General features: G+C 43.2%; 1 protein-coding gene across 1 annotated transcript; it reads left to right on the forward strand.

Moving 5' to 3' along the window:
* The first annotated feature begins 6,473 nt into the window (after positions 1-6,473).
* On the forward strand, positions 6,474-24,833 carry FAM151B (family with sequence similarity 151 member B). Its single transcript, XM_075262432.1, has 6 exons — positions 6,474-6,649; positions 10,662-10,787; positions 12,687-12,846; positions 18,626-18,840; positions 22,373-22,508; positions 24,593-24,833. The coding sequence occupies exons 1-6, from the start codon at positions 6,496-6,498 to the stop codon at positions 24,756-24,758; spliced, it is 957 nt and encodes a 318-aa protein (XP_075118533.1). The 5' UTR covers positions 6,474-6,495; the 3' UTR covers positions 24,759-24,833.
* The last annotated feature ends 2,113 nt before the right edge of the window (positions 24,834-26,946 follow it).

A 26,946-nucleotide genomic window follows, 5' to 3' on the forward strand; every position in this document is an offset into this window, starting at 1 on the left:
TCTGCAAGATCCCTGCGGAGATCTCGCAGCAAGCACATGGATCCCATTATAGTCTATGGGGTCCGTGTGCTTTTACTGCACCAGCAGACTCCCCCGGACGGAATCCAAATGCTGATGTGAACGAGACCTTAGACTGTGGGTTTTGAATCCACCCCAGGTCAATTGCTGGTAGCTGGTTTGGTGTAGTTTATAAGCTTTGAAAAGTGTCCTACAGTAGCTGCAGGGATAAACCCACAGCAAAAACCAACCTGCATTTTGCTGCAGGCAGGTGTGCGGTGGGGTGATATCTGCAGCAGACCCATTACCCATTTTTAGTACAATATAAAGTCCAATTTTCCAATGTTTTATTTGTTTTTTACATTGGTTCTGGGTTATCAAGATCTCTGTTTGCATTCAAACAATAGGAACCTTCAACCCTATCCTATATTCACTCAAGAGTTAGAAGTTAAGGCTTCTATTGAATGACTGCAAGCAGAGATCTTCATAACCCAGGAGAACCGATGTAATCAAGATCTCTGCTTTCAGTCATTCATCAGAAGCCTTCATTATTTACTGCCAGGGGTCAGATCATACTCTTATGATCACACGGCCAGGACAGATTTTTATTCTTTAAAAGTACGACTGGATTCTCCCAAACGATGAAGAAAATATATGGTATTGCATTAGAAGGACGCCTGTTTTCATAGATTCTTCATACATTTGAGTGTATGGAGGGATCATTGAAAACAGATAATAGTGCACAACCTATATAGGTTGTGCACTATTATAGGTTCATTATAGGTTCATATAGGTTCATTCACATGAATGAACATTAATGCATCCATTTGACAGCTTTTTAACGTTTGTGTAAATATAGGATAGGCATTGAAGGTTCCTATTGTTTGACTGCAAGCAAAGATCTTAAAAAGTGAGTTAATACAGAAATTACAATCCTAATATAATTTTTAGTTATATATATATATATATATATATATATAGGAGGGGATAATTCCTTCTCCAGATGTTATACAAGCAGTTTGCATACCTTTATATTAGATACATGTTTAGCAATCATAAGTTTTCATTTAGTTAATATTTTTATTTCATCCTTTAGTTTTGAGACTCTGTGTCCCGGGCAGGGAATTGCCATATGCTCACCAACATTACATGTGTTATCCATTATTATATATAGGAAATAAAAATGGCCGCTCTCCATATAAACGCATTGTTGTATTGAGTTGTTATGCAAAATCAGTTGAATTTTTTTTTTTTTTTTAAAAGGCACAAACTAGTCATAGAAGCAGTAAAGGGTGATAAAGGAAAGATTTCTTTACAGCTTATGACTATGCCCTGCTCTTTATAAAGGTTAGGAAACATTTTTTTTCCTGTTTTTAAATATTCTGTTGCGTTTGTCTTGATTTTTTAGATAATTTGTAACGTGTTATTTCATTGTACAATAAAGCAATTTGTATTTAATAAACTGTGAATAAATGCAATTCAGTCCTGTTGTGTGTGTGGTTGTTAAATGCTTGTTTGAGCTTTTGCCACAAGTAGGGCTGTGTGCACACAGTAATGCCTTTGCAGTGCGCTGGAAAGTTGTGTGTCTTCTAGATGCTGCCACCTCAAGGTATTGTATTTCCTAGCTCCCTTCTAACAAGAGGATACCTTGTAAACGGGCTCAAAACCAAATTGTGGACCCATGGGTGACATTTAAAGCGTACCTCCAGTTATAAACAACTATGCATCATACTATAGGAACGCCATCGCCATAGCACAGGTAATTAAGTATCTGTAAGATTGAGGGAGGTGGGGGTGCAGCGACTCGGGGACAAATGCTGACTCTGATCACCTGACCCTCAAGTCCATTATCTGCATCCCTAGATCAGGTAAGTAAATTTATATTCCCTGGACAACCCCTATAGAAAATTTGCTGTGCAAGGATAAGTTCACACGGGGTATTTTGGACCGGAATTTGACACGGAGGCCGCATCAGGTTCTATTCCAAAAGACGAGTAGCCGCGACTGGATGCCGGTGCAGTGCTCCAGGAACCGGTCGCGGCACTCTGCTCCAGATTAGGCCCAAATGAGTGGGCTTAGTCGGGAGGGAGTGTCTTCAAGCAGATGTCACGAGGTGAATCTGCCTGAAGAATGAGCATGTCACTTCTTTTTGCTGGGAGCCAAAACAGACCGCTCCCACTGTTTTCAATGGGAGACGTTTTTTTGGTAAGGATTTTGAGGCCTCAAAATCTTGACCAATATACCCCGTGTGAACTCAGCCTAAGGGTGCATGCACACTACGTAACGCCGGGCGTGTATGAGAGCCGTACACGCCGGCGTTACAGCAGGGCTGCCGAACACTTCCCATTCACTTCAATGGGAGCGCTCGCAAACGCCGCTGTTACGAGCGCTCCCATTGAAGTGAATGGGAAGTGTTCGGCAGTCTGCTGTAATGCCGGCGTGTACGGCTCTCATACACGCCCGGCGTTACTCAGTGTGCATGCACCCTAAGGGTGCATTCACACTGAGTAAACGCTAGCTTATTTTGTAGAGTAAAATTACACTTGTAAATTTTGCTATCCCATTGACTTCAATTACATTTTACAGGCGTATTTTTACAGGCGTATTTTTTACAGGCGTATTTTTACACTTGTAAAAAAATATCATTAAAGTCAATGGGATAGCAAAATTTACAAGTGTAATTTTACTCTACAAAATAAGCTAGCGTTTACTCAGTGTGAATGCACCCTAAGGGTACATTCACACTGAGTAACGCCGGGCGTGTATGAGAGCCGTACACGCCGGCATTACAGCAGACTGCCGAACACTTCCCATTCACTTCAATGGGAGCGCTCGTAAACGCCGCTGTTACGAGCGCTCCCATTGAAGTGAATGGGAAGTGTTCGGCAGTCTGCTGTAATGCCGGCGTGTAGGGCTCTCATACACGCCCGGCGTTACTCTGTGTGAATGTACCCTAAGGGTGCATTAACACAGAAGAAAATAGCACTGAATTTGGTGTTGAATCCGTATCAGATTCAGTGGTGGAAAAAAAAAGCCTCCCATTGACTTCAATGGATCAGAAAAAGGAACCTATTGAAGTCAATGACAGCCTTTTTTTTTTCAGCATTGAATCTGACACAGATTCCACACCAAATTCTGCGCCATTTTCCTCTGTGTGAATGCACCCTAACTCTAGCTAAATGGTTGAAAAAAAAATGTACCACTGCACTTGTAATGGCTGCAGGAGTGGAGTAGGGGGGGGGGGGGGGGGAGAGGGAGTTGGAGGTGAGTGGTTACTGAAACTGTAGAAAAGGGGAGCCATGCACAACACCTGCAGAGACGTAAGAGACACAAGCTATATAAGCCCTTGTTCACATCAGAGTTTGGATTCCGTCCAGGGGAGTCTGCATGGGGTCCCCCAAATGGAATACCAAACGCAAGCGCTGGTGCAGTAAAAGCACACGGACCCCATAGACTATAATGGGGTCCGTGTGCTTGCCGCGAGATCCCCGCAGGGATCTTGCGGACAAGAAAGTAGTTCACCATCTACTTTCCTGTCCACATGATTTGTGCGGGCAGCGCACGTCAAACACACGGACCCCATTATAGTCTAGGGGATCCGTGTGCTTTTACTACAGTGCTTGCAATTACCGTATTTTTCGGACTATAAGACGCACCCAGGTTTTAGAGGAGAAAAATAGGGAAAAAAAATTTTCAGGCAAAAAATGGTAAAATATTTAATATATGGGAGTTGTAGTTTTGGAACAGCTGCAAGGCCACATTGACAGGTGACCCTGCAGCTGTACGGGGATGTATAGGGCGTTTTTTTTGTGGGGCCAGGTGTACTTTTTAGATATACCATTTTGGGAAATGTTTATTGCTTAGATCACCTTTTATTTAATTCAGAGGCAAAACAGAGAGAAAAACCCGGCAGTTTAGCACTTTTGATTTTGACGTTCACTGTACATAAAAATATTAGTAGACTGGGCATTTTCAGACACAGGGATACCTAATGTGTATGTTTCACAGTAATGTTATACTTTTATATGTATTCTAGGGAAAGGAGGTGAACTTTTATTTATTTTATTTTTTATTATATTTTTTTTAAGTGTTTTTTTTTTTTTTTTTACTATTTTAATATCCCCCGCCTAGGGGGCTTGAACCTGCAATCCTTTGATTGCAAGTCCCGTAGACGGCAATACAAGTGTATTGCCGTCTATGGGAGATTCTATACATTACTATCGCGGAGTGTCATGGACCAGCCGCGATAGTAATATATATCTATGACAGGCCTGGGAGCCTTCATTAGGCTCCCAGCTGTCATCGGAACAGGTCGGCTCCTGCGGCCTCGCCGTGCAGGAGCCAGCCTGCATCACTAAAGGTATGGGGCCGGTGGGGACCGGCCCCGGGGCTAACTGACTGCCGGGACCTGTGGAGGAGGAGTGGATTTGCAGCATGGCCGCGCTACTGCCACCGCTGGTTTTCTTCAGCGGCAGTAGCGCGGCAATCTGCAGGCCCCGGAAGCTAAGACAGTCCCCGGCATCTGCTGTAATAGACCGGCGGATGCCGGGGAGTGTCTTAGCTGCCGGGGCCTGCAGTATAGTCACGCTCCTGCCGCTGAAGAAAACCAGCGGTGGCAGTAGCGCGGCCATGCTGCAAACCCACATTCAGACTATAAGACGCACCCTCATTTTGTATTCCGTTCGGGGGTCCCGGGTCCCTATGCGGACTCTCCCCAAACAGAATCCAAAAGCTGTCGTGAACAAGGGGTCAGGGAAACTTGACGAAGTCTGCAGAAGGAAGCGGGGCCATTTGGATATAAACCAAAAGAATCTGTGTCTGCACAAGAGAGATGAGATCACACTAAATGTATTAGTGTTTTTAATGTAAGAAGTTTTCTATGATTTAGATACTGATGACCTAGCCTTAGGGAAGGTCATTAATTTAATATCAGCCCTACAATAAGCTGATTCAAGGGGTCCACAATTAAGAAGTAACATAGAATCAAAAGTGCATTGCTCCTATACTATCTGTAGTGGCTGTGAGTGGTTACTGCAGCTCAGCTCCCATTTCACTATACAGTGGACAGAGCCAGAGGTGTAACATGTAGTTCTTGGACCCCATGTCACTTACTATGTGTTGTCTATAATACTCGTGTGGTCTTATGTTGTAGAAAGGCCTTTGGGCCCCTGAGGCTCAAGGGTCCAGTAGTGATTGCTACTTCTGCACCTCCTATAGCTATGGGGTCCATGGGGTCCATGCACTGTGCTGCACAGCATATCATCCCCTTTACTGACCCCCCACATAGTATAATGTCCCCCAGTGGCCCCTTCACCAAGTATATGACCCACTGGGCTCTCCATAGAATATAATGTTTCACAGTTGCTCTTCCACAGAGTATAATGTCTCATAGTGGCCCTACAGTATTTGTTACTAATATTGCAAAAATGTTGGGTTCTGCTGAACCTGAATCTTTTGTGGTTCACCAGCCATAAGCTATTATTAGTTCTGGGGTCCATGCTTCCCCTTCAGCCTCCAGGAGGTTCTGTGCACTGCATATCTAATGCTGTTCAGTAATGTGATGTGAGACATACAGGGGCCCTTGGAGGGCAGAAGAGAAAGCACTAGCGGGGATCAGTAAGTAAATGGGGGGTCATTACACCAGCAGATAACAGTTTATATATAAAAAAAAAAAAAAAAAAAAAAAAAAAAAAAAACCTAACCAAAATTCACGTGAAGCAGCTGAAGGGCCTGTATACCCATCTAGGACATTTAGAAGTGAATGCAGTGAGCGGTGAATAGTTTGTACTCTGCACTCACTGCAGTTATAACAGGGGTTTGGGGAACCCCACTTTTAAGATATGGCACAGATATGGCACAGAGGTGGCACATTTACCGCATATCTGCTCTTATGAGGCTGTGACAGTCACAGACATATATGGCAGGTTATCGCTGTGGGTAAGTAAGCATACACCGTTCCACGACATTGGAGAGGAGGGGGATTTTTATGGTATCCCAAACCCCACTCATTTTCTAAATCCTAGACATATTTGTCCATTTGTTAAAGGACTTACTGGCAGCGAATTCATATTGTGGACACTATATGGGACAGGGACTGACAATGTCTGGACAGACCTACATATAATGGTGTTATATAAGTAAGCAATATCAATAGGATGACCTTACTCTGCAACATTTCCAGACACCTTTCTAAAACACACACACACGCACACACGCACACACGCACACACGCACACACACGCACACACACGCCTAAAATCTGCAATTATACTTCCTTGATATCAGTAAGTAAGTCTGGAAAACAGAGGTATTTGGCTCTGTTCACACAGCCTTTATTTCCAGCTGTTTTCTGCGGTGTGTGTAGTTCCAGTTCAGTCCACACGGGGGGGCGCTATGTTATTATCAGCCATCACACTGAAAGCTGTGTGTAGTGAAGAGGCTCACGTGACCCTCCATGTGCGGTGTAGCTCCGCCCTCTTCCTGTCACTACTAATCTGCATGGGCGCTGTGTACGGCGGGGATAGCACGGGGAGATCAGTGCGGTACAGGAGGTGGGTGCGGTATATTGCTGGCGGTACCGCAGCAGTGCTCGTCACTTACTACCTCCTGTACTGTGCACTGCAGCCGGGTGTGAATATGGACAAAAGCCGCGGTAAGGATGGACACACTGACCCGACATTACAGCTGTCAGCACAAGTGTCAGGGATCTGCGGCAGTGCGATGATCTCCCAGGTTGTCGAGGCGATGTCATCTCACTGTGACACTAGTTATTGAGTTGCATTGGGACAGGACTGAAATGTAGGAGAATATGCCCCATATAGGAAATCCCCCAATAACAAGGTATCAGCTGTATAAGTAGGAGAATATACCCCATATCAGACATCCCCAATAACTAGGTATCAGCTGTATGAGTAGGAGAATATGCCCCATATCAGACATCCCCAATAACAAGGTATCAGCAGTATAAGTAGGAGAATATGCCCCATATCAGACATCCCCCAATAACTAGGTATCAGCTGTATGAGTAGGAGAATATGCCCCATATCAGACATCCCCAATAACAAGGTATCAGCAGTATAAGTAGGACAATGTGCCCCATATCAGACATCCCCAATAACTAGGTATCATCTGTATAAGTAGGACAATGTGCCCCATATCAGACATCCCCAATAACTAGGTATCATCTGTATGAGTAGGAGAATATGCCCCATATCAGACATCCCCAATAACAAGGTATCAGCAGTATAAGTAGGAGAATATGCTCCATATCAGACATCCCCAATAACTAGGTATCAGCTGTATGAGTAGGAGAATATGCCCCATATCAGACATCCCCCAATAACTAGGTAACAGCTGTATAAGCAGGGAATATGCCCCATATAGGAAATCCCCAATAACAAGGTATCAGCTGTATAAGTAGGAGAATATGCCCCATATCAGACATCCCCAATAACTAGGTATCAGCTGTATGAGTAGGAGAATATGCCCCATATCAGACATCCCCAATAACAAGGTATCAGCAGTATAAGTAGGAGAATATGCCCCATATCAGACATCCCCCAATAACTAGGTATCAGCTGTATGAGTAGGAGAATATGCCCCATATCAGACATCCCCAATAACAAGGTATCAGCAGTATAAGTAGGACAATGTGCCCCATATCAGACATCCCCAATAACTAGGTATCATCTGTATAAGTAGGACAATGTGCCCCATATCAGACATCCCCAATAACTAGGTATCATCTGTATGAGTAGGAGAATATGCCCCATATCAGACATCCCCAATAACAAGGTATCAGCAGTATAAGTAGGAGAATATGCTCCATATCAGACATCCCCAATAACTAGGTATCATCTGTATAAGTAGGACGATGTGCCCCATATCAGACATCCCCAATAACTAGGTATCATCTGTATAAGTAGGACGATGTGCCCCATATCAGACATCCCCAATAACAAGGTATCAGCAGTATAAGTAGGAGAATATGCCCCATATCAGACATCCCCAATAACTAGGTATCATCTGTATGAGTAGGAGAATATGCCCCATATCAGACATCCCCAATAACAAGGTATCAGCAGTATAAGTAGGAGAATATGCCCCATATCAGACATCCCCAATAACTAGGTATCATCTGTATAAGTAGGACGATGTGCCCCATATCAGACATCCCCAATAACTAGGTATCATCTGTATAAGTAGGACGATGTGCCCCATATCAGACATCCCCAATAACTAGGTATCATCTGTATAAGTAGGACGATGTGCCCCATTTCAGACATCCCCAATAACTAGGTATCATCTGTATAAGTAGGACAATGTGCCCCATATCAGACATCCCCAATAACTAGGTATCATCTGTATAAATAGGACAATGTGCCCCATATCAGACAATGTGCCCCCAATAACTAGGTATCAGCTGTATAAATAGGAGAATATGCCCCATATAGGAAATCCCCCAATAACTAGGCATCATAGATTGTAAGCTCTTGCGAGCAGGGCCCTCAGTCCCATTGTGTGAAATGACGTTCTTTGTTATGTATCTGTCTGTATTTGAACCTTACAAATTGTACAGCGCTGCGGAATATGTTGGCGCTATATAAATAAAATGTATTATTATTATTATAATATATTATCTGTATAAGTAGGGAATATGCCCGATATCAGACATCCCCAATAACTAGGTATAAGCTGTATGAGTAGGGAATATGCCCCATATAGGAAACTAGCATTTACCCGCGACTTTGTCGGCGGGTCGCGCATGGGCGCTGCCATGATGGCTGTTATCGCCGGCTCCCTGAGATTGAGGCGGGTTGCGGCGTCACGTTGCTATGGTAGCCAGGAGTCTTGTGCTGGCTCCCCGGCCTGTCAGTCTTTTGCTTCGATTGCAGCCTATGGGTGCATGCACACTGAGTAACGCCGGGCGTGTATGAGAGCCGTACACGCCAGCATTACAGCAGACTGCCGAACACTTCCCATTCACTTCAATGGGAGCGCTCGTAACAGCGGCGTTTACGAGCGCTCCCTTTGAAGTGAATGGGAAGTGTTCAGCAGCCCTGCTGTAACGCCGGCGTGTACGGCTCTCATACACGCCCGGCGTTACTCAGTGTGCATGCACCCTATGGCAGGTAGACTGCAATTGAAACGCCGGTTTTATGTAATGCAATGCATAACACCGGCACCTCTATTGCAGGCTACACAGCGTAGGCTGCAATAGAGGTGAAAGAGTGACAGGCCAGGGAGCCAGCGCAAGGCTCCCGGCTATCATTGCAACCTGATGCCGACCCTGGAGACTCCTCCGGGTGCCGGTGTGGAGAGGGGACATGGCTGCGCCCATGCGCCGACGGAGGAAATGTGTTATGGGGGAATGTGGTTGATCCCTGGGGACACTGGCCGGGACACTGACCTGGAGTAGAATGAGAGGAAATCCACGCATACATGGGGAGAACATACAAACTCCTTGCAGATGTTGTTCCTGGCGGGATTGTAACCCAGCACTAAAGTGCTGCAAGGCTGCAGTGCTAACCACTGAGCCACCGTGCTGCCCCCTGTATATATTGTGTAGTAGCAAGTAGTATAGAGGGCGCTGCCACCACACGGTGCCCCCAGCCGCATGTGTTTACTGTTAAAGGGGCTGTTTGGGTTTTGGATAGGTCATAAATATATGATTGATAGTGGGCCTGCACCCATTCTGTGGACTAAACCTTTGTAAAGAGCTGCTTATGGCGCCCCTTCTGTACAATACACTATAGTCCAAAAAAACAAAAAACACCCCAGACAACCCCTTTAATTGCCAGGATGCATCTGTACTTGCCATAGTTTCAGATGGGAAAGTACAGGTGCATCCTGGCAATTAGCTGTAAAACGTATGTGGTCACGGGCACAATATGGCAGCACCCTAAGGGTACCACCAAAAAAACCTTGGCCCTGTGGAACATGTGGTGGAAGCTGAAGCAAAGGCTCAACTTTCTGTCTCTGTGGCGTTGCACAGGTGGATAGCTTCACATACAATGGGACTTATCAAGCGTAAGGCCTCACAGCACAGAAACAGTGGCAAGATCAAGCAGGGCGTTTTTGTATGGCAAAGAAGCGTCCATTACTGACTCCCAATGATCTCCATGGGATTCTGATTCAGCTTGGTTTTTGCAGAGGGTTTTGAAGTAGAAGACAGCCTCAAATTTCTCTTCTCTTTCCACCATGTGATCATATACCTAGGCTACATGCACGCAACAGAGTGTGCACGTCCAAGAGCTACTGATTTCTATCCATCCCCCATTGATTTGAAAGGGCTTGTTCTGTTCCATTCAGCTCCATTCTGATGTGATGGAACTGGATAGGACTTGCTCTATAATCATAGGAACAGAACAGAGCATCAGATCCCATCAGGAGAGCCTTGGCCTACACACTTGGTCTTATGCATGATTTATAACGGTTCCAGAGGTTGCAGCTTGGAGGGAACAGTGGTTGGAAATGCTCTGAATATTTACATGGATACATAATAGGAATGTGTTTGACCATTTTATCCAACATATTCTTGGGGAGGGAAAACCTAACCAGAGAGCAGTGTATGATGTCTATAGCTTTACCGGTCTCTGTCCTTTTTCTTGAGTCCTGTGACTCTGCCTCACATATGATTTATTTATTTTTATTACTTTTCTTAGGTCCATGGAGTGAAAATATATTGGTTTATTTCCTAAAGAAGAATCTAATAAAAGCCAGAGATGGAGTAGAAATAAGGTGGGAGCATGCAACAAACAGCAAGGAGAAGTTACAGCAGGCTCTGCAGAGTGAGTAACATGGCGGTACCCGATGTACATCCCAGGAACCTGTAGGTACAAAATGTTGTCTGGTAAGAGACTGATCAGTACCGTATATACTCGAGTATAAGCCGAATTTTTAAGCACAGTTTTTGTGCTGAAAAAGCCCCCCTCGGCTTATACTCGAGTCAAGCAAAAAAAAAAATAATTTTTTTTTTTTTTTTTTTTTTTTGTTTGCTGGTGTTCTATGACCAGCTGCAATAGTAATGTATAAAATAGTGGGGGGAAAAAAAGAAGCTTTAAAAAATATAATAAAAAAATAAAATAAATAAAAGTTCTAAATCCCTAGGGAAACTAGAATACATATAAAAGTAGAAAATTACTCTGAAACACATACACATTAGGTATCCCTGTGTCTGACAGTGCCTGGTCTACTGAGTATAGGGTCTCTGCAGTGCTCCTCTTCCCTCAGGAAGGAGTTAATAGGAGCACTGCAGATACCCTATATTCAGCCAGTCCTCAAGCTTGGGGAAGGCGCAGACAGACAACCAAAACACCCCCTCCCCTTTCCCAGCACCCAGCATCTACTGCACCCAAAAAACATATCCATTTTTGAAATTTTCCAGTAGCTGCTGCATTTCCCCCCTAGGCTTATACTCGAGTCAATAAGTTTTCCCGTTTTTTTGTGGTAAAATTAGGGGGGTGGGCTTATACTCGGGTCGGCTTATACTCGAGTATATACAGTAAATAAGGTTATGGAGGCATGGTAAATTTGGCTGTAGCTTATGTAATGAAAGTGAGACACAACAGTCACAATAAATACATTGGTTTTTCCATGTAGATGTTATCAGTACTCCTTGGACACTCGCATCTTCATGGTGGATTGGAGTTCAATGTTCACTTTTCTTCAAGCACATAAATGCCTGTTACAGGTCGAGTAGATTTCAATGACTATGTACCTACTTGGAATCTCATATGGGCGAGTGGCTGAGTCTGCACATAGCCCTGACAGAGTAGGTGGCTCTCTTAGACATATGACATAAAATCATGGCTAAAAAAGTGAAAAGCTTATAAAAAGTGTCCTAATGTGACTCACAAAATATAAAAAAAATAGGTATTAAAAGAGGAAAGTAAAATTAGAACAACTACAATAAATTTGGCAAATGGTCTAAAGAATGCTTTTTCCCATTCAGCCTGCAGTTATATATTGTTTTGTGTGTCTATGGTAACAGACTGCAAACGTACCCCCCACCACCACCACCATACCCACCACTCTCTTTGCTCTGGCAATGCCAAATGTCTATTCAGACATGCCAATAAAGCTTTTATTTGATTTGATTCTGATCGAGCCATCATACCCTCTTCCATGTCTTCCCTAAATACATTTAGTAGGTTAGAAGTAGGGGACAGATGGAAGGAGGAATAAGTGCAGGAGCACATTGCACAGGGTTTGTTTGTAACCACGGGTAGGCATGGTACTGTGTAAGTTTTTGTTTTTTTATTTGAGACCTACAGAAAACTTGCTTCATTTTATTCTACATATGGTTGTGAAAGTGGATATAGCCTTAAAAAGAGTCAAAGAGGTTTCCCACTAACTAACTAGGGCAGGGGATATGTGTCTGATCCATGGGGCCATAGTGTTCATTAGAGCAGGGGTCTCGGAGTGCCCCAAGTGAGTTGAACATGCCTGACAACCACTCCTTTCCCTTCAGATGGGTATACTTGGCGATCTCCATTAGTGGTCTCATCCACAGACACTTGTCCTTTATTCTTTGGATAGGGGATAAGTATTGTTAGTAGTAAGCCTCGTGTAAGTTCCCATGTATCTAAGTGTTTTATGTCTAAAACATGGCCGGGGTAGCAGATGCCATGAGTCGGTTATAAGAGTAATGGAGTCTGTACTTATCATGTCATGGGTATCCTACACAGGTGATGTGCATATGATCGAGGCGGACATTCTCCTTCGAGGGACTGGAGATAGAGAACCAATAATGGCTCATCCTCCTGCGACTGACAGTGACATAAATCTTCAGGACTGGCTGGCCCAAGTAGCTACATGCGATAAAGGCATAAAGCTTGATTTCAAAAGGTAAGTTGTCTTAAAGGGCAAGATGGATTAGATCATCTATAATATATCTATAATAACAGCATGTGACAGTGTGGCCAATTGTAGCCTGCTTACATTGTGTTGCTGTGTCGGAGATGCTATAGTGTTCTGCATACCATGTAGAGAACATCATCATACAGTGTCCTACAATGGGGTGATGGGCAGAGCAAGTTGGTGCTAGGAGTCAAGGTGAGGATCAGTAAGATAAATACTAGTGAAGGAAGTGATGTTTTTATACCAGTTTACACCCTTAGTACTTGAACATCCTGAAAAATCACTTTAATATTGCATAACACAATAATGTACTTCAATTGTACCTGTCAGGTGACTTGTTATAGCATGTCTGAGCGCAGGGAATAAGACGGAGAGCAGCTGAGATCTGTAAGCTATAGATATTTCAGATTTGGATCTGTGTTTCTAAATAAAAAACAGAGGAAATCCTAATAGGACTCCTAGAGGAGACATTGAGCGTCCTGCTTACCCCTCCATCCCAGTGACTGACAGCTCTGCCTGTGTGTGTACAGAGAGGGATGTCACTCCGCTTGTATTGGGGGTCACTGTGTCTCTAAGGAGACATGTCAGGATTTACTTTGCTCTTTTACTCTAACATCATGCTCGCCGTAAGAACCATCATTTTTTCTTAAAGGGATAGTCCAGTATCTATTAATAATGGTCTATCGTAAGGATAGTCAAGACCCCCTCAAATCATCTGTTCTGGGACAGCGTAGCTGCAGGTAATGTTTACATGCTGGGAATCGCACTGCTTACTTGCTGTAGGATTTGTTGCTACTGGTTTAGATATTGCGGCCATGTCCTATTTAAATCTTTGGGACGGCCCTGCAGTAACCAAACCTGCTGCTTCTCTTAGTACGGTGAGTGAGCAGCATGGCTCCCGTAATGCTTACAAGCTGCGTTGTTCTGGAGTAACTGATCTGTGAAGGTCCCATCTGATGGTCCCCTATAGATCTTATGTTCATGGCCTATCCTGGCCTTTATAGTGAGTGGATTCTATCAGTCTCCATTATTTCCATCGTGTGATGAGTCCACCAGCAGCTTTCATTCCATTTTTCTGTTCTTATGGGGACTTTTTTTTTTTTATTATACTTTATATATTATATTTGTTTGTTTTTTTCTTACCTAACTTATTTATGTGGAGATTTTGGATGTATTTCAGAGCGATCACTAAACATGACCTATCTCTCCCGCACTTTATTATGACAGACTGCATACAGAACCGCTCAATCTCACAGGCGAGAAGACACAGATGCTGTTTGTAGTAACAGATTATCCTTTCTAGTAAAGCTGTGAGGATGGCAGTCAGCATATCACATACACATGGCACGTACACACATGGCACATACACGTGGCACATACACACATGGCACATACACATCTACTATAGGAACACAGAGTTTACTTCTGGGAAACTAACCCAGTGTGAATACTTACAGACATACTGAGGTGAAATCCTCTGCTTTAAAGGGATTCTACCATGAAAATCAAACTTTTTGTCAATCACATGTAGGAATAGCCTTAAGAAAGGCTATCCTTCTCCTACCTTTAGGTGTCTTCTCCATGCTGCCTTTCGGTTGAAATCCCGGTTTTCATTGGTATGCAAATGAGTTCTCTCGCAGCAATGGGGGCAGGCCCCAGCACTCAAACAGCACTTGGGGCATCCTCAATGCTGCGAGAGAACTCTCCAGCACCGCCTCCATCTTCTTCAGGAACGGCCTCTTCACGCGTCTTCTTCTGGCGCTGGGGGTCAAACTTTTAGGCCTCAGGAAGAGCCAAGTGCGCATGCCCGCGGCCACAAGAATAATGGCCGCTTACACAGTAAATAAGCGCCCATATTCTTGTGCCCTGTGAGCATGTGCACAATATAAGAGGAAACGCTAAAGCAATAAATATTGGTGCAGATCCTAGATAAGAAGCCTCAAGGTTTTGTTGTCCTTTGATTGAGATCTCGTCCATGGATGACCCCACTATGGCTGAACAGATTTGGAAAAACAAAACTTGAAACTGCTCAGGGTGACTTATATCAGATGACATTTGGTGGCAGATTCTCTTTAACCACTTGTGGACCGCCCATAGACTATATACTTCCGGGCGGTCCCTCTCTTGTTCTGCAAGGATGTACCAGTGCATCCTTTCAGTTTTAAGCAGCTGTACAAAGTCGTGCAGCTGTAGAAACGAGGAGCTGAATGTTACTACAGCCGGAGCTCACCTACAGAAATTTTATTACCGTCCCCGAGTTCTCAATTGCTGTGTATTTCCTGACGAGGATCAGAGACAACTAGAACCGCTGGGTCTTAGAAGACCCAAATCAGCTCAGCAGTCATGGGCAGGAGGCTGTATTCCTCCTTAAACTTGGGCTAAGATATCAGCCCCAATTACAGGGAAATCAGCACCTCACCCAAAAAAAAAAAAAATATTTCAGATGCCCCTAAAGGTCTATTATGAGCTTATGGGTAAGCAATGTAGAAAATTAAAAAATAAAATGAATAGAAAAGTTTAAAAAAACAACAACATGCCAATACCACCACGCCCTCATCACAGGTTCTAAAATTACCGTAACAAAGACGAAAAACTATTTTATGAATTTCTTTTAGTACTACCTTGTGTTATTCAATTTTTTTTTTTTTGAGTAAAAAATAGACTTGTTTTCCCTCCTCTTATGTTTAGGTTTTATAAAAAATAAAAAAAATGCAAAAATAAAAGCATAAAAATAAAGCCCTGTATCATTGAAGAAAGACACAGAAATTAGTTGATTAATGCAAATGATAAAAATATTACAGCCTTTAAAATCGCAAACACAAAAAAGCTGAGAATGATTTTGGTCCCGAACCAGAGAAATTGGTCCGGTACTGAAGTGGTTAACTATCAAGCTGCCATTTAAAAAATAAAAATAAAAAATCACATTTAGTTGTGTAACTGTTTTCCACTTCAGGATAAAATATACCAGAAACAGGAATATAAAATAAATCTGTAAAACATTAGGTTCTATATTGAGATCCTGTGCAATATCCATTACGGCATCTGCATATCAGCTAGTAATGTCTGAGACATCAGCATAATAATAAAGAAATACACAACAATCTATAACAGGGGAAACAGATTGGAACAAAACGTATCTAGATAAAAATAAATCAGATTATATGTAACATTTCTCAAACATTTCCCAGGGAGTTGGTAACATAAAGTATATAATAATCGTGTTCACTTGCTGCCATAGGACATTATTATACTGTATGAGGCCAGTAGGCTGCACTTACCTTCCATCCTTTCACACTCATAGGTTGCCTCTTAAAGCTTTGCACAGAGAGTACAGGATAATCTGTTCTTATCCCTAAACTTCTTAGTGCATTGACTGGTTCCTCACATTAAGATGATGTGGGCTGAACATAATAATTTTGCAGGAAAATACAGAACCTGTAGGTGTCTTGTAAAGGTTTGGAGTCAGTATGAAAATGTCACTTGGGATCTGAATCTACTAGAAGTTGCCCCTCTGTCTCAATACATGTGATGTCAAGACCAGATGGAATTTGAAGGGGTTATCCAGGAAACATCTGCTTTCTTTCACAATGTGTCCACTTCTTCTCAGGTAGTGACATTAGGGACTGAGTTGCATCATGGCCATGTGACCAATGGACATGGTGTCACATTCTCAAAAAAGCCAGTGAAGTGCTTTCTGAAAGCGGATATATATTTTTTTTAATCCTGGATAACCCCTGTCATTGTGATTGATCTTCAGCCCACCAGAGGTTGATACAAAAAGAGCTAGATGAAGGCCTTTTAACTTAAAGGGGCTGTCCACTTTCCAGGTAAAAGCTTAAAAATTCCTGTCACACACTTGTTGAGGCCCCACAAATGTGTCTCCACATTGATCAGCTGCTTCACAGAGAATGGCGCAGGAGAATGTTATGGTTCCTATCTAGGTTCACCCAATACACAAAGAACAGTGCTGTCTGCTATCTGATCCATCCATTGTGTATCAGCTGTTGAGAACAGCAGATCGATCAGGGTTTTGGGTGTTGGACCCCCACCAATCTGATTTTAGTGACCTATTCCTATTATTATGACCTATTCATCATTGTCTTTTGCCAGGAAAAATCCCTTTTAGCCAAGGCCCCACATTGCGAGACGCAGCAGAAAACCAGAAAAAAGCTTTACACTCACCCTGCAGCTGTTCTTTCCCCGGTGCCGGCACAGTTCTTCAGTGAAACCAGAGTACACCTTGGCTTCAGCACGCCTGCGCCAGACCTTTGGCGGATGTGCAGTGAAACCAGGGAGTACACACCCTACTTCACTGCAGAACAGTGCAGGCACCAGGGGCATCAGACTTCATTTTAAAGAGGACCTTTCATGGTTTGGGGCACAGGCAGTTCTATATACTGCTGGAAAGCCGACAGTGTGGTGAATTCAGCGCACTGTTGACTTTCCCGATCTGTGCCCCGGGTGAAGAGCTAGCGGTCCCGGTACCATAGCTCTTCACAGTCAGAAGGGCATTTCTGACACTCTGTCAGGACCGTCCTTCTGTACAAGCAGCGCTGTGCTCTGAGACCAGGGAGGAACGCCCCCTCCCCTCCTGATAATACTCGTCTATGGACAAGCACTGTGAGCAGAGGGAGGGGGCGTTCCTCCCCGCTCACACAGCACAGCGCTATTGGCCGCTGCTTGTACAGAAGGACGGTCCTGACAGAGTGTCAGAAATGCCCTTCTGACTGTAAATAGCTACGGTAACGAGACCGCTAGCTCTTTACCCGGGGCATAGATTGTGAAAGCCGACAGTGCGCTGAATTCAGCACACTGTCAGCTTTCCAGCAGTGTATAGAACTGCCTGTGCCACAAACCATGAAAGGTCCTTTTTAATATAGCCTCTTATTGCATGATAACAGGACAATTTAGGACACTAAACCCCCAGTCCTTGAGGACCTGTGGGTCATTTACTGTCCCAAATGGCCCTGACAGGTTCCCTTTAACTTACATATTGTCTCATGTGTATACATGAATGACCGTTCATAGAAAGTCGTCTTTTGTAGAACATGTTGTTAAGATGTCATCATCCTCTCTACCATGGACAGATAAGTCCTGTGGGTAACATGCGCTGTGCGCTCAGGGTACGCGGCTCGATCTGTGGAAGACGTATCCCTCTCCAATTAATAGCTGTCATGTTTTATCTTACTGATGTATGACTACGACACTATTCATTCTCGCCTCTAGGGTAATTGTTACAAGAAGATAATTGTTAAAGAAGTATTTTACTATAAATGTATTTGGCATATCGATTGAATATACTATAAATATTCTGTTGGGGGGGAGGTCCCTAAGTTCTTTGCACGATTGGGGGTGTATCTGTTTTGGGTTAAAGAGCACACCAGACTTTGAACGACTAAAAACCCTGGAGCCAACATCACGATCATAAGTGGCCTTGACCCCTTTTAGTTTCTGCTTCATTTCCTGCACACTTTAGTTGTCAGCCAGACACTTGACCCGACGTCTCTGAGCATGCATGAGAGTAAGCCGCTGGCAAACACCTTTGGTGGTAGCTCAACAAAAAATTTGGATGTGGTGAAATCCAACATCTCAACCCCCTTCCTTTTGACATGGTTGCTTTGCATCCAGCTGAAAAGGACATTTGGGAGGAGCATGGTGAGTTAGCCAGTCTCCACCACTAGAGTGCCCGTGACACTTTTTATTTGTCAATTCTCTTATTGCACCCAGTGCTGTCATCATGTCCTTCATTTATGTATTTTATTATTAGATTGGAAGCTGTACCTCCTTCTATGAAGATCTTGGATGCAATAAAGGATAAACTTCATCAACCTGTTTGGATAAATGCAGACATACTTCCTGGGCCTGGTGGAAGTGTCGGAGTAGATGCAAAAGAATTTCTTCAGATTGTCACCTCTTCCTTCCCAGATGTTACTTTATCATTGGGCTGGACCACTGCTTGGCATCCGGACAAGAGTAATGAAGGTATAAATAGTATATATTACAGTTATCACCACCGAGGTGCTTGGTACATCCACCATTATTCTGTTATATGTTTACAGGCCAGGTGAGTTCATTTGTGGACCTAAAAACTCCAAAATATCCTGTGATCTGTTGGGTTCAGGCACCTGGATCCCAGTACAGATTATTTGTTCTAGAAGCTTCCGGGTGTGGGAAGTGGATGGGTGTTACGTGCAGCACTACTCCTATTCAATTAACACTGCGAGTCACCGGAACCATCAATATGCATTGGACGGGGCTGTGCCAATCCTATTACATGCGCTGGCCATCCAGTGTCAGACCCCAACAGACCATATACTGGTATTATATCCTTTATCAGTATGAAAATTCAATTTAGGTAGGGGCAACACGGTGGCTCAGTGGTTAGCATTACAGCCTTGCAGCGCTGGAGTCCTGGGTTCAAATCCCGCCAGGAACATCGTTTGCAAGGAGTTTGTATGTTCTCCCTGTGTTTGCATGGATTTCCTCCCATTCTACAAAGACATACTGATAGGGGTAACACGGTGGCTCAATGGTTAGCATTACAGCCTTGCAGCGCTGGAGTCCTGGGTTCAAATCCCGCCAGGAACATCATCTGCAAGGAGTTTGTATGTTCTCCCCATGTTTGCATGGATTTACTCCCATTCTACAAAGACATACTGATAGGGGAAGAAAAAAAAAATCAATTTAGGGCCAGAAAACCCCTTTGGTTTATAAAGGATAATAATAAAAGTGACATAAATAGTAACAAGTGCTCAGTCTATAAATTGTGCACAGCAAAAAGTGTCCCTATAGGATTAAATCTACATTCGAAATTTGCTTTCAGATTAAGTATTCCAGACAAGATATTAATTAAAGGCGTAATTATTTCGAATATTTAGACGGAGAAGGGAGAGAACAAGGTTATAACTATAACGTAATTTTTTCCACAGTCTGACTGGGTCCTTCATAAATGGCTAACAGCCTGGGTCAGGCAGATGTGGTAAAGCTCCTCTTAGGCTTAGTTCACACGGGGGGCCAAAATATGGCCAAAATCCGCCTGCCGTGATTTGCGACAGTCGTGGCACTCTGGTCCAACGTAGGCCCAAATGAATGAGCCTAGTATGGAGCGTGCTGCCGCGAGGCGGACGCCGCGGCTGAATTAGCCGCGGATTCCGCCTGAAGAAAGGGCAGCTTGCTTCTTTTTTCTGCAAAATGCTGCTAGCCATAGACCATCTCCATAGACCACCATTGTGAGTGGACAGATTATGACGTGGATTCCGCGCCATAATCTGTGCCCATGTGAGCAACACAGAGGGGGCTGATTATGGTGCGGAATCCAGCAGAATAAAACTGTATAGGAGTATGATAAATCCCACCTAATGTGTGTTCAGCTTGATGTGGAGGAACTTAGAAAATCTGCTACCACTAAAACCACTTATAGACTGAGGCCACACATTGCGGAAACGCATTGTTTTTGACTACTGTGGTAAAGCAGCAGAAAAAAAACACTGTGTTTTATAGTACCAGCAAAGTGAATGAGATTTTGGCTAATCCCCTCCACACATTGCAGGAAAAAAACATTGTGGAAAAATGTAAATTTTACCTGCAAAAATATTTGTGTTCCCCCTATAGATTTAATAAGGGAAGAAAAAACACACTTAAAAACATTGCAGAAAAAAATGTGATGAATGTAGACTAAGGCCCTGTGTTGTGGAAAAGCTGCTCTTTTTTTTTGTTTGTTTGTTTGTTTGTTTTTATGTTGCAGATTTTGCTGCAGTTGTTTGAGCCAAAACCACAAGTGTATTTCACAGAAGTGAGGAGTACGGGAGCTTTCGATATATTTCTTATTCCTTTTCTAGCCACTCTTGACTTTGGGTCAATAAAAACTACAGTAAAATCTTTAAAAATCTGGGGCTGTTGCCTAAAGGTGTTGGAGGGCTGGTTAGTGACATGCCTTTCTAGTGTCACTATGCAATTATCTGCTGAGAAACCAACTTTTATTCCATATGCATTAGTTATTTGTGGCGGGGCCGTGCCAGCTGGAGCACCATTTGCTTTAGTGGCTGCCGCCCTGATAGGTGTAGCCCCACTTTGAGAGCACCAAACAGAAAATAAATTGAATTTCTCAGTAGCTCTAATGCTTCTAACCAGCCCTGCAGCAGCATATAAGGGGTTTAGAGGCAATTTTGGTATTGGTAGACTCCCTTTAAATAACCTACAGACAGTGTGGCCTCTCATTACACTTGGCAATCCTTATACTGTGTTTTACTATATACTTTATCCTCTTCATTCCTGGCCCGTTGCAGGCTTTCTAAGACGTAAGTGGAGCTGACCCTGAAGATCTGTTTGTTCCATCGCTGAATGATGTGATTGCTTTTACATTCAGAGAATTTCATTATTCCTATGATAAATACAGTACATATTCCATTTCCAGTATACTTATCATTGAGGCGTAAATGCCTGTCCTCTGCTGCCGCATCTGAACAAAGAATGGCCTTCATGTAAGGAGCAGAACAGGGTGAAATTGTCGTCCATGATGACGCTGGGAGCATAAAGCTTGTGTCATGTGAAGGACAACGAACCTGCTCTTCTTTGAGTTGATGGTTATGAAAACTGAGGATCTTTTGCCACATCTGTAGTGTTTGCTTCATTGTGATATTTTATATTTGTTCAAGAACTTATAGAAGACCTTTCACCACCTCCACCAACTTTAGTTCTTTGCATCATTTAATAGGTACAGCTTCACTGATTCTTGCACAATTGGATCTTGCTATCTACCCCCACCATTCCTGAGCAAGCAGTGCAGTTTTGGTGCCTGATATGCCAGTTAGGCTTCTACTGTCAAATGGGTGGTTTTGGGTTAGAGCAAACAAGGAGACATGATTCTGAGCTCTGATTGGACACCTCAGTTTTATGCCCACCCTGCCTACTCCTCTACGAGGATACCTACTTGACAACATGGCTGTGGAATCAGTAGGCCAAACTACCAACTGTTGCACCTCTATTTCTCCATAGCCCAACTCTGACTCTTACTCCATTATAAATGGCTGACCGCCATGTTTACAGAGTTGCAGTAAAGCTTCTCCAATTCCCTAAAAACGCTAATGATCGAATTTCTATGAATATAAATAAGCTGCAAACTGTATATGTAATAATTTATATCTTCTAAATAATTGTATAATTTATCATTTTATTTTGAAGTCTAACTTTTTTTTTTTTAAGTCTAACCAAAATTGGATCCCACTCAGACTATGTACTGCCAAGAAGAGCTGTGGAGTCAAATTATCTGTATTAGGCACCAAAGCTAATTGCACTGACTGCTCAGGAATGGTGGGGACTAGAGTGCAAGTTCCAACTAATCTACAGTCAGTGGAGTTCCACCTAATACAGGAAGAAAAGAACTGGATTTGATAAAAGGTCCACTTCTGTTACTCCTCCTTTTGTGATTTATTTATTTATTTTTTTAATCTTGTTTTACAGCTTTTATTATTAGTAATTTTAATATTTTTTGCTTTATGATTCCCCCCCCCCTCAGGCTACAGCTGGGAGATGGTGAGGGAAATGGAGAACATCTGTAAAACTCTGAGCCAGCCTGTGACATTCCCAGTGAGGGCGGCTTTGGTGCGACAGTCATGGCCTCAGTTGCAGTGGTTGCTGCAGACTTCGGACAGGTACAATAATATTGCTACATATGTTTTAATGGTATCTGCAGCTATCTACATGTTCACCTATATCAGTCTTTCTCAAAGTGGGCGATAACGCCCCCTTGTGGGCGCTGGAGGCCTATAGGGGGGCAGTAAAGGACACAGAGAAGATTGGGGGGCATTGAAGCGGTCTAGGGGGGCGATGGCTAATTTAAAGGGGTGGTATCATAACAATGATCCTATCTATACTGCTTGTTAATGTGGATGTAAGACTTTTCCTAAATACACTGCCTCAGCAAAACTGCTTTGTTTGTCCATTATCTTACTTTATTCACTTCATTATGGACACTAGCACCTGGCCCCCTGCTCATTGCTGAGGGAGCCACATGACGTAGCTCCCTGCTGTGTGGGGGGGGGGCTGAGTGTACGGAGCCAGCCTGTGTCTGCACCACACATACACATCACATACGCATCACCTAGCTCCCTGCTGTGAGATAGAGGGGGGTGTGTGGAATAAGTGCTGCTTTCTTATATAAAGCAGTCTAAATCCTACTGGGCTAAAGGACCTGGTCTCTCTGTTCACTAGGATAAAGCTTTATTATATAGAGTAGGCTGCTAGTGGGCAGAGGAGCCAGGTCCTTTAGGAAACTCCGTACATGGTAAATCCAAGTCTACAGGACCTTTTGATGAAATCACAGGCCCTTCAGTCATCCCATAGGATCACGCTATGTGGTGGGCGGAGCTACACACAAATTTGGGGGCGGGGCTAATTGACGCGAGCAAACAGGAAGAAGATTTTTAGGCAGCTTAGAAGGTAGATCAAGCTTCATGAGGCTACCCCTTTAAAATTGTTTTTTTTTTTGCTTTTAACACAAACTTTACCGCTCCTTTATGCTTAACGCGCGTTTCCTCGTGTTACGCCATCTAGGGGACTAGACAGTAACTATTTCCTGTCCAAAAGTTGTCAAACTGTACCATAGATGGCAGTAAGCTCCAATATTAACATAATGACTGCGATTGTGATTCTTAAGATGTAGTAAAGTAAAAAAATTTGGGTGGGCGCTAGAAAATAATTAATTCTCGAAGTGGGCGGTAGACAAAATAAGTTTGAGAACCTCTGACCTATACTATATGCATATGTGAATATTGGGAAACATGGCAGGGAGACCTTATGTCTTGGGTGCTTAATGTTATGGAGGACACCAACAAGCCTCTCTGCCACCCAGGGTTTTAAGGTATTGAGCCAGGGTAGCCAACTAAATCTATGGTGCAGTAAAGAAAATCCTAGCTATGGTTAAATTGAGTGAACACAGCCGGGTACTATTTGTTAGCTCTTCTTTGCTCGATTTTTAATTTTTTTTCACTGTTCAGTTTGAGTCTTCACTCCATGATTGCAGTGGGTTTGTGTAAACACAAAAATAATATTCAGTTTACTGTCCTCTACTCTGCGGCATGTAAGATTGTTTTTCGCTCCAAACCTTTGTAATGTAATACACATTTATTGTGCATATTACTTGATCTTTATTAGATATCTAGTAATCATAATAAATGAGCTCTCATGGTAAAGGCAATGTCTATACATAGTGAGGTACTTCATAGTGTCCTCTCCTTCAAACAGTCAGTCGCCCACCAGCTTGCTGAAGAATACAGGATGTGAGAAGAAGAGAGAGAAGGCAAAGCTGCTGAGACGGAGATTGGAAAATCCCTTTAAATCTAATATTGGAACTAAATAGGGACCTTCTATCACAACCAAAATTAAGGACCTAGATTAAGAAGCCAGTTACTGTCATTGTTTTACATGGTTTACCAGTTAGTCTGAAGATGTCCAATGTATCCCAGGGGCAGTTGAATTTATTGGTGTCCCCTCTGTGCCAAAAACTAATAAATAGTAATGCAAATTATACATATACAGTAAGAGCAAGTTCAGAAGAGATTTGCTTTGAGGTCCAGGGATCCATAAATTGTACAGGTAGTGATTGGTTTAGTATTTGCCCTGATAGAATAGTGAAGTCCCAGATTTATATTTGCAGTGTTTTACCAGTATTGGATTGAGGCCTCTTGAATCATTATAATGCAGGGACTGATGATGAATAACAATTGGTTCATTGCAGGTACAGCCTCACAGTCTGGTCAGGAAAGGACGACATCTACCCTGTGGAGGATCTGCTGTACATTCGAGAGCATTCTAGAGAAGATCAAATCTTTTATGACGTGTTTGAACCTCAAAACAGTGAATTGACGCAGGCTGTGAAAAAGAAGCAACCGGCAAAAAAGTAACACTAAAGATACAGGCAATGACAGCTGGTCATGGGCCAGGAGTGGCGTACTCCTATACGTGAACCAAGTAAACCTATAGGGAGGCCTCCTTTGGGGTACATTGCTCAGCTCCAAAGGTAAAACTGCCACTGACAAAAAATCCATATGTAAGACCCCTTGAAATCTGTCAGCATTCCTCATAATACAGATACCAATGGGTCTCTAAAAGGAAAACTTTTTTTTTTTTTTTTTTTTTGTTTTTTTACAGAAACTTATTGGGGCCCACCAATGACTCCTCATGGGCATATTAGATGTTTGACTAAACTAACATTTTTCATTTTTCCCTTTCATTTGCAGTAACTTTATGAATTTTTGTGAAAATGCTTTTGAAACATCTTGTGTCCTTAGCGGCCCCCTGCACTTTTGGGCTACGTATTAAAAATGTGGGTGGGCTGTGCGTTTCCCGTGGCATGCTTCCCAGTGCAGTACTCCATTGATAAACACTAGAGATGAGCGAGTACTGTTCGGATCAGCCGATCCGAACAGCACGCTCCATAGAAATGAATGGATGCACCTGGTACTTCCGCTTTGACGGCGGCCGGCCACTTAACCCCCCGCGTGCCGGCTACGTCCATTCATTTCTATGCGAGCGTGCTGTTCAGATCGGCTGATCCGAACAATACTCACTCATCTCTAATAAACACATAAACTAGCGATGACCAGATAACCAGTTTAACCTCTTAATGACCAGTTACATTGGGCCTTTAGGAGTAAGCTTTTTTAATTGCATTACAAGATCGTTAGGGGCTTGTGCTTTTTTTCAGAATAAGTTGGTTTTTATCTATTTCTTTTTCTTGTAACGCTTTCTGTGGGGAAATTGTACAAAAAGACACTATTTGACCATTGATTTTTATATTATAAATTTTGCACTGTTAGCTTGCAGTGTAAATGACATTTTGTAGATCAGGACAAATACAGTGATGACAAATATTTATAACCGTTCCACTTTTGGACAAAAATGTAAAAAAAAAAAAAAAAAATCTATATATTTTTCCATCAGCAGAGTTCTTTTTTTTTTTTTTTTTTTTTTTTTGTGGACTTGGTATCACTTTGGGGTATGGTGGTGGTGGACTTTAGTAAACGGAGAAGTGCCCCGACCCGGTGGAGATCCAAGGGACATGCATTGAGATAGTCAGGACCTATAAGTACCTGGGCGTGCTCCTCAACAATAAACTGGACTGGGCCTACCACCTGGAGGCGCTGCACAGAAAGGATCACAGCAGACTCTACCTGCTCAGGAGGCTGAGGGCGTTCGGAGTCCAGGGGCCACTTCTTACGGCCTTTTTCAACTCTGTGGTTGCTTCAGCCATCTTTTTCGGTGTGGCCTGCTGGGGGAGCAGTATATCAACCAGGGACAGAAATAGTCCTGACAGGCTGATCAGAAGGGCCAGCTCTGTCCTGGGGAGCCCCCTGGACCCAGTACAGGTGGTGGGTGACAGAAGGACACTGTCCGTGGTGAGCTCCATGCGGGAGAACAAATCCCACCCCATGTATGGGACCTTGATGGCACTTGGCAGCACTGTAAGTGACCATCTGCTTCACCCCAAGTGTGAGAAGGAGCGCTATTGCAGGTCCTTCCTTCCAACCGCGACCAGGCTGTATAATCTACATCAGACCAAGCAAAGATCACTCCGCACAGAGAACTAATGATTATGACGATGACCATGAGGTCTTCCTTCTTTCTCTTCCGTTCCTTAGCTGCTATGGACTCCTAGTATATCTTCTCCTCTCAGCTATGTGTGTCTACGTCTGTAATATATTACTTTGTATTATCCTGTATCTGTATTACTATGCTGCTGTAACATGCTGAAATTTCCCCAATGTGGGACTATTAAAGGATTATCTTATATGACTTTTGCATTGCTTTTTTATTCCTTTTTTGTGAGGCAGGATGAACAGAAGTAGCAATTTTAGCATATGTATTGCAGTGTGTTATACCTGCTGGCAAAATAGTGCTGCTGACATGTCTTGATCTAAATTCTGACATGGCAGCCATGGGGGACCATTGTCAGGCTACCATGACAACTCATCTGCACTCCATGATCATGTTGATCATGATTAAAGGTGTCAGTATTGACCATGGCATCAAGAGTCACAGAGCATGCTCATAGAAGTCAAACCTGTGCACCTTGATTTAGTAAATGTGCTA

The sequence above is a fragment of the Leptodactylus fuscus genome, chromosome 1 (assembly GCF_031893055.1).
Source record: "Leptodactylus fuscus isolate aLepFus1 chromosome 1, aLepFus1.hap2, whole genome shotgun sequence".
Classification (NCBI taxonomy): Eukaryota; Metazoa; Chordata; class Amphibia; order Anura; family Leptodactylidae; genus Leptodactylus; species Leptodactylus fuscus.

What these genes read in the sequence shown, in the direction of transcription:
- FAM151B (XM_075262432.1), top strand. Translation starts at nt 6,496, where the DNA reads ATGGGCGCTGTGTACGGCGGGGATAGCACGGGGAGATCAGTGCGGTAC. An exon ending in ATAAAGCTTGATTTCAAAAG is followed by an intron (nt 12,847 to 18,625) that starts GTAAGTTGTCTT and finishes TTTTATTATTAG; the next exon opens with ATTGGAAGCTGTACCTCCTT. An exon ending in TCCGGACAAGAGTAATGAAG is followed by an intron (nt 18,841 to 22,372) that starts GTATAAATAGTA and finishes CCCCCCCCTCAG; the next exon opens with GCTACAGCTGGGAGATGGTG.